Genomic DNA, 17,032 nt, shown 5'->3' on the forward strand with positions numbered 1-17,032 from the left:
AAACCTGCAGTTTAGTCAATATACCCCAAAGTGTTTACACCACCTGCCTACCACATGCATTTTGGGATAAAGTCTAGCTAGCTTTCCCCCAAGTGAGGGTTGGTTGGAATTCTTGTTGGTAGAACACTTGACTCCTTTACTAGATTCCTCTGATGTTTCTCCTCTCTTTTCCTTCATGTCATTTGGCAATAAAATTATGAAATTATCATTGTATTGTATTCATATAAGCCAGTTTGAGTTTGGTATTTGGAAATATTCAATAAAAAAATGTAATGTGTGTCCAATAATTACTTTTTTTGCGCATTAGGTCTCCCAAACTCTTTAACTAATTATATATATATTTTTTGTGCCATAATTTAAATTCCCAATGAACTCAAATTAACAGAACAATTTGTAAGATACATTTATTTGGAACCTAAAGTGAAGTATGAGATGGATTTTATGGCCTGAGCAAACTTCAGCTCACATGAGAGTTTTTAATTTAAAAAGTATTCTTTAGCACTTCCTAAACCATTTTTTGATTATTGAAAAAGTATCTTTATTTTGTATAAAGGTACAAAAAACATATAATACATTACATTCAAGTGTACTGCGTTGCAGCGCAGCTGAAAGCACAATATACCGTGAAACATAATCATTCATACTATTCCTACTTTGTAGCACAATACATGACATAAGGTACAAGATATAACATCCTACACTATATATCAAGTATTGCACTAACCATGCATCACTTAAACAACATTGGTTTCAAACTAGCAATGGTTGTGAGGGGAAGGTAGGTGAGAGGAGTAGGGATGAGATCACAACACTTTCTAAACCATTACTTCATTTACTTAAATTGGATTTAAAGCAAACAAAAAAGCTCATAAACGCATATGAATATTTTATTTATCTCTTGTACAACATGCAGAGACAGGCACAGAAAATGGGGACTGCCTTATTTCCCACACTTCTGTTAATGGCATGTAGTGAAAAATGCCTGCAGCATTGTTAAGGGCTTGTTTATATAATCATATTTTTTCTGTGTGTCGCCTAAATTTTTAAATACTTTGCACACCTTGAAAACATGCTAAAATGTTTGTAAAAATTTAATGGATTAAAATAACTGATCTATAAGCGATTGTTTACATAAACAATTTAAAAAAAGGGTATAGTGCTTTTCAATGCGCTGCGCCTCATTTTTAAAACTTTAAATATATTAAAACTTTTGCTGTCTGTATGCTTTCTAATGAAAAATTTGATTGAAAAAATCCAACTCTATGGTATGGGGCATATTCAGTTGTCCGCGGTTTCCGCCGCGGAAAAACTATTACCAGTATTACGGTAATAGTAAGCTGGATTTCAGCTCGCAGCTTCCAGAGCCGCGAGCTGAAATCCAGCGAGAAAAGTACCGTAATACCGGTATTTACGCGCACTATTACCGTAATGACAGTAATAGTGCACGCGCCGCGAGAATTTTGGCTATAACGCCAACAATTGAATATGCTCTATCAGTAATATCGAAGTCTCATTTTAAAAATGGATATAAAAGGCAGCATAGAAATTTGTTGCACATTAATCAAAATCCTTCAAAAAGCAGATTGATAAATGCTGGACCCAAACCAGACCAAAAACTAAAAACAAGCGCAACTACAATTTACATGCCATTTTAATATAGTCTGCAGCCAGCATTCCAAAAAAAAAAAACATGTAAACAAGTCTGTCTATTTGGATGCACCCAGAATTATTAGCAAGGTACACCAAAAAAACACCTTAGGCTGACAATTTGTGTGAAAATTAAGAATATTATGTGTGTTGGGAATTTAGACTGTAAGCTCCAACGGGGCAGGGGCTGATGTGAATGAGTTCTCTGTACAGCGCTGCAGAATTAGTGGCGCTATATAAATAAATGATGATGATGATGATGAATATTATGTAGTATATTATGTATATTGTAGCTTTTAAAGGTAGTGACCATTCAGACCAGATAATTCCTTACTGGATTTAGCTGTCGTGAAAGGATTTATGATATAAAACACCAGATCAGGCTCTTGTACAACATACAAAACGCCAGAGACCTATGATGACAAAAATACAGGTGCAGTGTCTGTTATAACCATTCTCCCACCAGCCCTGGCAGTAGAACTGAGTCACTGCCTGTGTAAGCCTCGACATATCAATGCCTGGAAAGCAGAGAGCGCTATTGGGGTTTGTTTGTTTTTTGCTGTAATTGTTGCGTGGTGGGAATGATGCTATTTAGTATGTTCTGTCACTGTTAATTGTTCCACCCTTGTGTCGGCTGCAGCAGTGCCTGGCTCTCCCTCAGCATGTAATGAGGCATGTGATTACTGCCTCTGCTCCAGCAGGAGGAGGTGGCTTCGGGATTTGCATGGGCTAAAGGCAAAAGCTGCAAGCGTCTGATTATTTTTAGCTGGTGTGTGGTACAGATCACGTTGCAGTGCACAGAGTGGGGATTCGCCTGTCTCGCTCACTGGGGACGCACAGAGAGCAGGAGGATTTTTTTTTGTTTTGTTGGGGATCCTTTTTCCTTGTGCCAGACCATCCGCTACAAGGCTCCTGTGAGGACGGCACCCTGGAGATGGCCAGCCCTGCACTAGACCTAGAGCACATTAACCAGCCGCAGGAATCGCCTCCAGACGCTGCGTGCAGAGAGGCGCAGAAGTGGATCGAGGTAAATCGATATTATTGTATTGACCTGCACCCCACTGGGAGTCCCAGCATGGAGGTCCAGTCATAATCATGATTTCTCCAGAACCTTCTCCCCTTCACGTGTTTTACTAACCATTTTAATGTGCATACTCTTTTATGTAACAGTGTTTAACTTTCTACAGCTAAATAAATAGTTGTATGAAGCACACCTGAGCTCCTATTCCCCAGTGCTGGCTGCACACTACAGTATATACATGCTATGCAGCCTATGGTCTGCAGGGTAAGGTGCTCAGACAGTCCCCATCTATCTGGTACAGTTGCTGCAGCTCATCAGTGTATGGTACTGTAGATTCTACTGTATGACCCTTAACTGTCAAAAAAACTTATATTATTCCAGGCATCGCTTTGCATTTTAAGTTCAGATTGTTGTATTGTTTCATGATTTAAGGTACTCATTGCACATCATGAGTTTTCCATATAGCACATCCTTTATCCTGTGTCCTATTTATCTGCTGTCTGATTTTACTGCTGGTGGTAAACCCAGGTGCATCTATTGGTTTATTAATGTTGTGAATGTGCTTGTCTATCTAAAATGTGTACAGCACCCAAACATGGGCATAGTGACTGCCATAATGGTGCTGCTACAAATATATATATATATATATATATATATATATATATACATACATACATACATACATACATACATACATACACACACTTTGGCTGCTGCCATCTAACTGAACACCGTTAGTTATGAAACCTTTAAATGTCTTATTTCCCTTGCCAATGAATGTGCTATGGGGCACTGCATACCTGCTGTGGCTAGCCTCCTGGCTGACAGCTCGTGAACACAGAGCCCCATTCATCGGTGTTTAGAATGGGAGGCCAGTGAGTAAGAGAGCACACAGACGCTTCCTGGCTGCAAAAAGACTGTTATTTCTCTCATTTTTGTCAGCATGGTATGCCCGATGTCTCCTTCCACGATATAAGTTATTCATGTGCCACTGGCTGTTACACTGTAAGGGGATAAAATTGGGTTGAAATGACTCTGGGAAAAGAGGACACTTTCTGTGCTGACCAACACTAGCATTATTGTGTGATTGATTGCAACGTCTGTTGTTAACTGGGACTCTGAAAAGCCTGCAGAACTTTCCATTGCACGGCTACTGTGAGGCAGCTCCAGGCCCTTAATGGGGCTGAATTGTTTCTTTTGTGCGGATGCAGGCTGAATGCAAATTTTTATTTATTCAAGATTGGACATGGTATAATGCACAGATTCATAGGCATGAATGTGTCATTTAGTAATGGAGCATGCTAATAGCAAACCGTTATGATATACATTTATAGCTTATATATTACAGATCATTACATAACTAGCTTTTCACTTTTTCTCTCTGTCTGAAATGATTGAGTAATTTATTTTTGCATTTGTACAATAGATATTGGGGAGTCTGTGGCTCTCCAGGTGATGGTGGAATACAGGACCCAATATAAACTGCCAAAAAGGATCTTGCGGCATGCTGGGACTTTTAGTTCTCTAAACAACCAGAGAGCCACAGGTGTGCTTATCTTTGAATACATGCTAATGGCCATCATGCTGTAAGTGGTGCCTATAATAAGCCTGGTTTTAGTTTGACAAGTAATTTGTAAGTGGCCGTTTGAGGAATGTTCAGTTTCACATTCTGCCCTTATTCTTTGTGCTAAGTTTATGTAGAGGGTACAACATGCAGATTCAAAAAAGCAACTCTTCTCCCTGAGGAATTTGATATTTTGCATCTTGTTTTTGTGGTTTTAAAACTGGAGGGGAACTTTTGACCTGTCCTGGATTTATTTATTTATTTATTTTTAAATGTGGACTTGGTTGGTCATTGCTGCATTCAAAGCTTTCTTGGGATGTCTTAGGACTCTCCAGATATGTTACAGACCATAATGTAATGAGGCCATGGATTTCGAAACAATTGTCTTGTAGTTTTGTGTTTATCTCATCCTGGTGTTCGTAATTTTGTTTCTAAACGTCTTTCAGGGAGAAACTCGTCAAATTGATAAATGGTTATATGTAGGTTGCTATTTCTAACTTTCAAAAATAAAAATGTGTTTTTATGTAAAATTCTTATTTGTTATTTCCTAGAGACATAGTTTGTCCTTCAAGAGATTTCTGCAGGGATCTCCCAATTCCTTAAACCTGTTGTTCTCTTTTTGTATAATATTTGTTTTCGTTAGGATTCAAAAAGAATGTATTTTTTACACCTGTAAGCACCTTCCCATAAAAAATAGATAGGCATTGTTGATTCACACAATAGAGAGCTTGGCTGTTTTTCATGAATAACACAAAAAAACCAAACAAAAATCTATTAAACATTGGTTTATTTCCATTTTGAGAGACTATTGGAAAGTACTACTTTGCAGAGTTTTATTTAACAGCAGAAGTGAATGATTAGGACCCGATACAATATTAAAAAAAAACAAACCAAAAAACACGTTGGAATTGTATAATTTGACAGAGCAGTACATTGTTAGCCCTATCTACGGGGTGGTTAATGTTTTGAAGTTATCCTGGTCACTCTTTTGGCTGGTAGGAATTGATACTCCACATCCCATAGTCTGAATCAGGACTGGACAACTTATGGCTCTCCAGGTACTGTGAAACTACAAGCTCCAGCATGCTTTGCAAACCGATAGCTGTCGGGTTATGCTGGGACTTGTAGTTTCACAACTCCTGGAGGACCACAGGTTGAACATACCTGGTCAGTGTTGTTGTTAATCATCGTTTGAAGACTCTCAAGGGTAGATTATCTAAAGCTTCTAAAACGGACAAGTGGAGGTATTGCCCATAGCAACCAATCGGATTCTCTCTATCATATATTGAATATAGTCTAGAAAATGATAGCTAGAATCTGATTGGTTGCTATAGGCAAAATCTTCACTTTTTTCCTTTTTTTTTTTTTTTAGAAGCTCCAGTAAATCTACTATTCAGTTAGCTACCTAGTAGTGGCTGTAGTAGTTCAGAAGTGAAAAGATTCCCTGAGTTGATGAAATATGCAGGTAATCGTACAGGAATCTGCTTGGCTATCAGCATATGGTTGTATTATTTGCTTAATGAGAAAAATGAAGACTTTATTTTGTAGTGCGATGATATCTGCAGAGTCACGGTCCTTGAAAGCTCATCAGCCTTGTTGCAAGGCAAAAGTATCCAAAAGCAGAGAGCTATGCATAGCTGCTTGAGTAGTCACAGGTGACGCTGTGCTGTTTCCTATTGCTATATTTGTGAGCAGCCTGCTGGTGTCCTATGGCTGGGAATAGTATTAGAACTCCCTATGATTTAGCAGATGACTTGCTGTGGTGTCAGACGGAATGTTACAGTATTTTTAGTTTTCTTGCTAACCGCAATAGGGCCCAGTGGTGCAGGAACTATAGTTAGTTGCCCTGACATTATTAGTATAACATTATAGTTTGTCATTTTGTGTTCTTGGACGTTTAAGTGCATCTTAAAAACATGATGTCTGTCATTCTGCTAGGTGGGTTTTTTGTGTGGAACGTGTAGATTCTAATAAAGAAATGATTGCCTCCACACGCTGTTAATGTGTTATGTTCCGCAGCTGGGATGATCCACTGGTAATGTAAGTATGCTTTGTATGATGGAAGATAATAAACATTGGATATCTGCAGGGCCGGTGCTAGGGTCTTGGCGCCCTAGGCACACTTTCACATCCCCCCCCCCCCCCCCCCCCCCGGCACACTTTCACATCCGCTCCCTCTCCCCCCCCAGGCACACTTTCACATCTGCGTCCCCCACCCTCCCCACGTCTTTCCATACCTTTACTTGCCGCCATAAAGCTGCTCCTCTCTGCTCCCCTCCACTCACTGACACTGTCGGGCCGTGATGATGTCACGCCCGACAGTCAGTGAGGGGAGGAGACAGAGCAGAGAGGCGGCGGTGGTGATCCATAGCCCCTCCCCCCCCCCCCCCCCCTCCCCGTAAGCTGTGTGGCGGCCGTGGAAGGTATGGTCAGCGGTTACAGCATAGTTTTAAAGTCATTTTTATTCTGTGGCGCCCGGCGCCCTAGGCAACTGCCTAACCTTGCCTAATGGGAGCACCGGGCCTGGATATCTGAGGTTTTTCTCTTTTCTTCACTTTCGTTTATTGGGAGCAGAGAGGAAAGTTAACAGGAAATTATAAAATGGGTCCATGAGTTATGTTTTGTATGGCGTCCATGTGTAGAAGATTATAAGCAAAGCGAAGATCTTTGCCCTCTGAGGTTTTGTGAAGATGGAATTTAGAAGTATCACCTCTCTCTTTGTTTCATAGAATGGGCTCATTGTTCTTCCTCTCAAATTGTTACTCCCCATATATAACTCCAGCCTGTGTGAGCCAAGCTGCATAGCTCAGCATAGTACCTTGAGGTCTAAGTTCTCTATGAGATTCCCTGTTCTGTTGGCAGTACAGCAAATGTGATGATGTGCTGACCGGTCAGAACTGTGGTGACTGCATTGTGGATTCTCTGTTGTCAGATAATACATTATTAACCTGCTGGCTCCTCTTACAAGAGTCAGGTGTACATTTCGTTTGGCCTAGATCAACTTTGCAGGTGCAGTATACACCAAACGTGCACAATGTAAGTAACTGATGTTGTGAGTCAACCTGATGTAATCGTTTGTGTCTTGTGACTGCTCCTTGCGATCACAGGTGTTGTGTCCGATCTCTCCTGAAGAGTCCCCAGCAGTGTAAGGGGTGATAAACAGATGTACGTCTAATACAATAGGAATATGGGGACACCTGGGTAGGGAACCTGACCAGTCATATTATGGGGAATGGGGTTGGGAATCATTATGTAAAACGGAAACCCCTTTTACATCTGCAGCCTTGAGAAAAGGTGGGTCATCTGTGGGGCACCTGTAGCACAGGGCGGGGCACCTGCAGGGCAGGGCACCTGTAGTGCAGATCATGCGCCCATGTTCTTGAACAGCTCCCTTTGATGTGGAGAATGAAAGCTTTTTACACTGAGTGATTGGATCCTCATCGTTTGCCATACAAGAAATCAGTCATATTCAGAATTGGGGTCATTCATTTAGATTTGCATTGAAACATGTTTGGGTGAATGCCACAACAATGAAAACCTCTACTGCGAAAGGACAATCCAAAATCCTGGCTGCCACTAATAATCTAGAATAATAATGCTTATTATTAATAATAATTTATTATTATTGTATGTAGTAAACTACACTTTACAAAAGAGAGAATTGCACTGTAATGAGCATTGTTGTTTAGGGTCCTTCTAAAACATCCATTTATCAGATGGTTGTACCACAAGAACTACACATACACTCAACAAGCAGTTCTATATAATCACTATTATTCTGATTAATGGTGGGTAGAGTAAATCGCACACTTCAATTGATAATAATTTAAACACTAACTAGCAGCTTCTGATTGGCTAATTTTGAATTCCTAATTTATCATGCATATTGTATATAGGGCTTTGTGGTGTAACCCCCCCTCCTCCCTCCCCCCCCCATTTCCTTCAGACATATTAGAAGGAATATTATATCTGCTGTACTATATCAAGCCTAAAAGCAAATGTGCTTTTTGCTATTGAAATAAATGTTTACAATCTTCTCTTGTGCTTGGATGTGTATTTAATACTGACGTAAGTCTGGTGTATATGCTATATGTACAAACCTGGACACCTTTGGCGATGCCCATGACTCGGCATATGTATATAAATATGCTATTGTTATGGTTGTGTTTTTTGTAGTTTATGTTGCTAGTTGTTTTTAGTCTAATTAGCGATCTCCGAAATAAGAGCAGATCATTTAAAAAATATATCAAATCTTAGCTTCATATGCTACGTATACAAGAAGGTGATATATATTACAATCCCTGTGTAATCCCCCATGGCCTCAGGGCACACAGTCCCTTAATCCGCATAGCTTCTCTTTTATTTTACAGGTGATCCTAATATTGATGCTTATTCAGAATGACTAACACTAGCAAAGTGAGCAGACATGAACAAACCAGTGTTTTTTTGTTTTTCTTTAGATCCTGCAGTAGCTTTATGTTCCTCAGTACGATCATGCAGGTCTGGTACACTCCCCAATGTGTAACTTCCAAAAAGTAAATCAAGCGCTCTCTTCTCTCAATTTATCAAACATAAATCCTCAGTTTTATCCGAGAAAACTGACGTTTTCTGGGATTAACCGCAAAATTATTTATGATCATTGATATCTTCTGCTTTTGCATATCTCCATTTTACTGAGCAGTCCCCTTAACAGTGTATGGGCACTGCTCAGTAATGGTATTTATCAATAAATAAATAATTTTTTCCACATGTTTTATTGAAAACTTTCACTGAAGACATCTCTGCTCCAAAGAGCAGAGCTGCACAGCGCATGTGTGGAGGGATCATGTGATCCCTCCCTGTCGCATAAGTCACGGTCACTCTACAATGGCTCCCAGTGCGCATGCCCGATACTTCGTCAGCTCATGCGCACTAGGAATTTAAGGAAGATGCTTCTCTTCGCACTGAAAAGGGAAGTGGAAACACTTCACAGGGACAGCAGTTCAACGTTATCTATCAGATTCCCTGTTCTGTTGACAGTACAGCAAATGTGATGTGCTGACTGCTGTTCCTGCTGATATTTATTGATAAATATGAAAGATAGTTTTCAATCCTCATCGCATTGATAGAGATGAAACTATCTTTTATAATAAGCGGTGCTTCTTAAATATGTCCCAAAGACCTTTTGGTGCCAACAGAAGTGATTGCACACTTGGGCCCGTAGGAGCCATCCGCTATTAATGGGCATGGCTGATAACCGTTTTTAATTTTGATCAGATCATTCCTGGGCATTGTGAGTTTTGTGCCATACACACTGATTTTGGAACATATGTGGCTAGAATTAAAAATCTTCCTAGGTCTAGCAAGTCCTGTCTTCCTAGCAGGCGATCTTGGGTTATACATTACAAAGAGGCTATGGCCAGAAACGTGGTCTTCCTCCGTGACAATATTGGTGTAAAGCTGCCCATGTCCATCCTTGATGTGTATGTAAAACAGAAAACTGTTCTGTTAATACTTTAATTTCTAAAATAATATGCTCTGTAAAGTTGTCAACCCAAATGCTGTACTGGACGGTGGAGGTGTACGAATATGATAAATCACAAATAAACACCAGAGGCTTGTTCACGCATATACCCTATCGATGTGCTTTTTCCAGTGCATGTGTGTGAATGAGGTACAGAAATTGTGAAGCATTGACAACTGCTATTATCAGGCCTGCCAAGTGTTTGGTACAAAATTTGTCTTTAAAACTTTGTATTGTTTCTCCGATTAATACACTACTTTATTATTGAATTGAGGTGATGTCTGAGTGAAGTGAATGATGTTTGGTCTGCATTCTACTGCCGCACTGTTCTTTTATGATCCATCGAACAAAACTGAAATAAAAAATAACTTGCCCCAGCGTGCAAAATTTCAGTATTCGGCATGGGCACACAGTTCTGTCAATTTCAAATATGGATTGTGTTCATAGTCCATTATCCATAACCGTCTTTTATCCTTTGTATGAACAGACACCCATATAAACTGTGCATGTTTCAGCGTTTGTATGGGGTGTATTTAGTATTGTTCACAGGATCTCTATAATTCCATGTCCCAGAGAGGCACCTGAGCTACATGCCGATACAATGATTGCTGGTATTCAGTCTCTTGAGCTGGTGCATGTACATCATCCTCTGAACAAATTCCCATCTTAAAATATACCAATTGTAACAAAATATTTAGTTTTTTTTGCTTGCCTAGATAAACCTAGAATTTGGAGAAGCAACCACTGTATTCTACTATTAACCATTTATTTGTTTTATCTTGTGTTGTATTAATGGAATTTAAAGATGCGTTTATATTTTTTTTATTCATGGAAATTACTGCTTATTAAACCAAGAAATATTTTTATTTTTACCCTCTAAGGTAAAGTTGACAGCTGTGACACTTTGTGAACTATTTATCATTGAGATTCCCATTGTGACGGAATTTTTATTATTTTTATTTTATTGTGGCAAGTGCAGATGGAAATTGAAAAGTATCACTAAAGGTGTCTGAGGAGTACGGGCTAACTTACTAGCTCACTGAGCCAGTCTTTGCAGATGTATGTATGTAAAAGCTGGATTCTGCATGTGCTGCCCTGATTCCACAAAGTATAAAAATTTTTTTTTTTTAAAGTGATCTAACCTATTTGCATATTAAAACTTGGTATTCATCATCATCATCATCAGTTATTTATATAGCACCACTAATTCCGCAGCGCTGTTCAGAGAACTCATTCACATCGGTCCCTGCCCCATTGGGGCTTACAATCTAAACTCCCTAACAAACACACAGAGAGACAAAGGGCAATTTGATAGCAGCCAATTAACCTACTAGTATGTTTTTGGAGTGTGGGAGGAAACCGGAGCACCCGGAGGAAACCCACGCAAACACGGAGAGAACATACAAACTCCACACATAGTAGGTCATAGTCGTTTCTAAATAACGCACTTTAAATGGATATGTTGTATTATCGCCATCCTGAGATAATAATCCGTAATCCTATGAGGCGATAAAACCTCATATATGGGACAATGCAATATTAAACCTTATTGTGGCGAAAACTGTTCTTGTCAGGCTAATATTGGAACTACACATAATATCAGGTTTTGTTTGTAAGTGGAATAAAAAAACAAAACAAAAAAAAACCCCACAGACAGTCGCAGACAAGCTACTGTATGTTATCTGAGGAGGGAGTTACAGTGCAATAATGTTTAGTGGAAAAATGATCTGTTTAGTGACCTCATGTTCTGGGTGCGTCTGGGAAAGTTATAAGTGAGCTTTTCGTGGTCTAAATTTAGACCCACCTTACACACTATGCAGTTCCTGTGAATGGAAGTGAGACAATGGCTGGACCAGACCCCAGGGATGTTGTGTTTTGGTGCCGGTCAGCATACCCGTGATATAATCCTGCTTTTCCATTTTGTATCCTCCTGGCTGTTAGGCCAAACATTGAATTATTCAAGTGGCAAGCGTGGGATATTTTGCAAGTGTCGGGATGCATGTTTAACAGAATACATCTATTTTATGTACCTTGTCTTCTCAGTAACACTATGTTTAGTCATGGATTGGAATATGAAAAATTGTAGATAAAATTTAAAGTATTTTTCCAATTTAGTTCCTGTATAAAAAGAGTGCACATTAAAATATTTTGACAGAGTTCATTTCAGTCATCATCATGACCATATAGCGTCACTAATTCCGCAGCGCTATACGGAGAACTCACATCAGTCCCTGCCCTACTGGAGCTTACAGTCTAAATTCCCTAACATACACACAGAGAGAGAGAGAAAGACTAGGGTCAATTTTGATAGCAGCCAATTAACCTACCAATATGTTTTTGGAGTGTGGGAGGAAACTGGAGCACCCGGAGGAAACCCACGCAAACACGGGGAGAACATACAAACTCCACGGAGATAAGGCCATGGTCGGGAATCGAACTCATGACCCCAGCGCTGTGAGGCAGAAGTGCTAACCACTTAGCCACCGTGCTGCCCCATGTTAATATACGAAAGGATCAAATGTATTATTATGTTCCCTATCAGTCTTCCTCCAAATTTAAACTGTCCCATTGTTATGATAACATCCTATTTTTAAAAACACTACCTTCCTGAACTCTTGATACCTTTCATATTTGAATGTTGCTATCACTGCTATCATTCTGTCCCTTTCTATTCTAAGCTACACGTATTCATCATTTCTTGAGATGGAGCTTTAAGAACTGTACATTGTGCTCCAGGTGAGGTCGTAGAGTGACTTATACAGTGACCGTACACTTCCCTTCTCTCCTGCAGCTAGAATCACTTAGTTATTTATCAGACATTGGTGTAGATGGTAGGCGGTGCGAAGGGAAGCAGAGAGAAATGTAGTAGAATGGACCACTCATGGTTGCCTCCTCTGTGTAAACAAAAATTTCTGTCTTTCTCAGAAATGTCTTTAAACGTATAAAGAGTTATGTTTCTGTTCTATCTTTGGATACTTTCCTGCACTCATCACATTGTGAGGTTTGTGTCCGTTTTGAATGGAAATTGACAGTAGGAAACAGTAATTCAAATCTGTTGTATCAAGGAAACAGTGAAATTGTACAAAACGACGTTCTCCCCAACAGGAACCAAAGTTTTATACAAACTGTCACTCAAATAGCACCATGGGATAAAAAAAATAGCTGAAAAACATGGGCAAAAATCATCCACTTCTTTGGAAAACTGTAGCCACGTTTTATAAATGTTTTGCATGTGACAAGTGCCCTAATACAAACTAACTTGCCCCCTTTATCACATAGGAGTTCAATTGCAGGAACCTTTCATAAATGCCCCTCCATTTGGGGGTGTTTGTAAAGAGTTGCTCTGATTAGCACAATACGCTTGACCTATCCAGGTCTGACCTAACGTGAGACAAGAAGATGGTTTGCCCAATTTTTAGCCGCAACTTCTTACTACCTGCTAATTTTGTGCTGCATATTCTGCTGATCAGCTCCACAACTTTTTGGGCTGATACAGTTTGCGTAGTAAAATGAAAATCCCCTGCGCCATAACTGCAACAAAAAAAAATAAAAAAAAATTCAAGGAAAGCTGGAGGAATACCCCATAATTGTTTTGTTTTTTGTTTGTTTTTGCTTTTGCTCCACATGCTGATGCTGTAGTTGTGATCACAACATATTTATGGCACAGCTTCAAGATCAATGAACACACAGAGAGGCGATCAATCACCCGTAGTTGTTTTCAGCCAGAGAACTCCAATTCCTCTGACAATATGGGTGGCACTGTGGTGTGTGGGATTGGTAGCTGTTTGATGTGGTGAGAGGTGTCAGCATTTTATATGTTGCTACATTTCATAACTAAAAAAGCTGGCTGTAAGTGTGTTTTCTTAACTAATGAGTATGGCTGGTGAGTAGGTGGAAAATCGCACAAGGCAGCTTTGTGCATTCTAGAAGCTAAAATCCAGTTTGTTTGTTTCTCCCCTGCCAGTCTATGGAATTGTTTAATTTGTAGAAAGCTGAAAATGAATATAAATCTAGAATACCTCCTCTGGTTTGGAATGTACTTTTACATGACATCTGACAGTTTATGATGGTAATCCTTTTAATGGAGAACAGAGGTTACATTAGCTTACTCCTCAGACTTACTTTCTTGACAGCCTACATAAAATTCAGGGTGACTTGACGATGAGCAGATCAGCTGCCCTGTCAATCAAAGTTACAAGTTTGACCCTAGATACCCTGCAGACTAACAGTCCTCTATGAATTGGACCATCATTACCTGACTTTTTGTCTTTTCTTCTTAAGAAGGCTCATCAGTCACATAGACTCGGCCTCTAATTGTTCCGATTAATCCTGTGAAAGGCCAGAAAGCAATCAATGAAACTAGCATCTTAATTAGTTAATAAAGGTTCAATTACAGGTTGGTTTTTTTTTCTACTTGAAATATGATGAACAATAACACTTTCCATTTGGTTTCCTAGAAGCTTTCTGGAGTGATTTTAATCCATTACTGTATAGTTCTTTTCTACATAATTGTTCTACGTTGCAAGCTCATGATCCACACTGTAAAGTTTGCAAGTTATGGTGCTTAAAGTGCAAGTGTATGCCTTGAGTATCCTATTGTGTGTCCCTGCTTTAGTGTGCTTTTATCAGCTGTACATACGTGTGCCCCAGTATCTCTAGTGACAGGGCTGGCTCCTGAGTTTGTCTATAAAGTACGACATCACATGAAACTTCCTAGAACCAGCCTGTATCTTCCATGTACCCACACAGACTAACTATTCTTATGTCAGAATACACACACGTGTCTATTGGCATGTATGCACAATGAAGAGTAGATCTGCTATCCAGCTGAATATATGAGTAGTCTTTTAAGATTAATGAAATGAGGGATGTACCGTGTGTGGTGGGGAATTTAGACTATAAACTCCAATGGGACAGGGACTGATGTGAATGATTGTATTCTCAGTAAAGCTCTGCGCTACACAAATGATGACGATAATAATGGTACATACAGACCAGCAGGGAATATCTGGCTGGATGTCTGATATTATGTATTACTGACATATCACCTGTGCTGTGTACCTTTTTTTTTTTTTAATATAGTTTTTTTTATTTTTTTTTCTGACTGCAGAAGTAATAGGTTGGATAACCTTTGTAGATCGGTCAAAAAGACTGCACTCCCTATGTCAGAAATACACCCCCACATATCTATTAAATATAATATATATATATATATATATATATATATATATATATATATATATATATTATATATGATCAATCCAAAAACGTAATAAAAAATTGTGCAAAGTGGAGTTTAGAATACATTGAACCACTTTGAGTGACATGGGTAGGGATGTTGAAATATTTATAGTGTCTACTGTTTTTGGATAAGATGTGCAATGAATGTCAGACTAGCTCGGCTCAATAAATTATATATTGTGTTAAAAATAATTGCAGCTGGTATTTATGAAATGTACATGCCATGAACTCTCACCTTTTTGAAAATCTGTTTGAATGTACAAGCTCTGAAAGTTCCATGAACTATAATGACAAACTTGGTGCTGCCAGCTGGGGTGAGGGCTCTGTCAACCATAGGAATGTCACGTCATGACTTTAGCACTAACTAAATGAGCGAGACTCTTCTAAAAGGGGCTGCAGCGGCTGTTGGGGAAAGATTCCTATCATACTGTGTATTTCACATGGGTTTCCTTACTATACGAGTGGAGGAAGATCAGTCAGCAAAAGGCTATAGGTTCTTTATACAAAAAAATAGTATTTAGAAACCAACCTCCAGATGACTTTTAGTGACTTTTATAGGCACATCATAACTTTGACAAAATTATTTTTACTTTTTTCTTCAGGTAGAATTGTAGGTAACTATTACACATTTACATAATCAATGTTGCAATACAAGATTGGAATGATCTCTACTAAGTCTTGTGCAGTCATCCTAGTTACATCATCGCATTGTGGCTGTGTCAGATCTTGTGTGTGGTCATTTCATCACTGGACGCCGGCAAGTAATTATGTTATTAGGTTCTTTGGGACCAGTTTCAAGTATCTTATATTCCTGTTAATTATTATAATTATGGGCATTTATACTTGTTTGATATCCACATTAAGCCGGTGTACGCATTCCTGCCTCTGTTGTGCCTTATAAGGCCTCTCGTGTGTCTTTTAATGTTTCCTATTGCCAGTTACTGTGTTCATTGCTCATTGTTAAACCAGCTATGCCCAGTGAATTCATTAAACATTCCTAAGTACAGCCACATCCATGTAATCATAAAACAAATCTGTTTAAACTATGCCCCCATTTCTATGTAGCTCTTTCCTTGTGTTTGGCTCTTATAGTTTTGGAGCGGACTCCAGATGTTTGGACCGGTCCCAGTTCCAGTCTGTGACACCAACCTCCTCCGCTCCTATACATAAATTCTGAGCACCCCTGATCTTGCATATAACTGACATAACTCATTTTTTAATTTAGGTTGTGCATTATATTTTGTATGACAGTGCTTTATTATGGTTTGCTGAAGGAAAACAAAATATCCTTTTTCTTTGGTTAACCAGGGCGTTGTTAGCACAAGATCAGGCAGTCGGTGTTAGTCTTCCGGCAGTTCACAATATTTATACACTGTTTATGCCACTGTAGTTCCCAGGGATCATCACACACATGCCTTGGGAAGGTGCATGAAAATCCACACGGACTTTAGACTAGTTTTTCCATGCGCTTCACATATGTAACACTTTTAAAAATAAAAAATCTTGTAACGGTAGCATACGTTAACCCATAACATATGGGTCATACTTTGTGTATTTTTATGTGGTTTTCAGGTGTTGGAATTAAAAGCAGACAGATAGGAGGGAGCCCTCAAGGTTTAAATAATTTACATTGACCCTCTTTTGAAAATAAACATGATAGACCTTGGACATGATATAGGTCAGAGACATGCTTAATGAGTGCGCCGTTCTCACGCTGCCGCATAGTGATATGAAGGAAATGAACACAAATTGATTATGGACTTTTCTTTTTTTTTCCCACAACAAACTTATTGAAATAGTTGGACTGCAGATGACAATCTCTTGGCCCATCAAGTATTCTGTGTTTTTCTGCAGTGTCTGCTTTCATTCTGTGAAAGACTGAGGAACAGCTTCTATCTATGAATATATATTAAAGTGGTACAATTCTCCAATTGTGAAACTGCTATTTATCGATTCTAATAACGTTTTATCCATCTCCTCTAAGCTACAGGGCATGGGATGTCTAGAGATGCAGAGGGCCATGTAGCATCTGATACAAGTCTGAATAATAAGTGCA

The 17,032-nt window shown here is 39.1% G+C and overlaps 1 protein-coding gene across 4 annotated transcripts in view; it reads left to right on the plus strand.

The window, feature by feature from the left end:
• The first annotated feature begins 2,310 nt into the window (after positions 1–2,310).
• Positions 2,311–17,032, plus strand: part of LIMCH1 (LIM and calponin homology domains 1) — a 195,427-nt gene continuing 180,705 nt past the window's right edge. The window contains exon 1 of one of the 4 annotated variants that reach the window (XM_075195041.1): positions 2,311–2,674. In XM_075195041.1, coding sequence (XP_075051142.1) covers positions 2,582–2,674 — 93 coding nt within the window. In that variant the 5' untranslated portion in view covers positions 2,311–2,581. The remainder of the gene's footprint in view (positions 2,675–17,032) is intronic. The other 3 variants (XM_075195032.1, XM_075195015.1, XM_075195023.1) reach the window with 3 other exon arrangements.

Source organism: Mixophyes fleayi, chromosome 1, assembly GCF_038048845.1.
Source record: "Mixophyes fleayi isolate aMixFle1 chromosome 1, aMixFle1.hap1, whole genome shotgun sequence".
Classification (NCBI taxonomy): Eukaryota; Metazoa; Chordata; class Amphibia; order Anura; family Limnodynastidae; genus Mixophyes; species Mixophyes fleayi.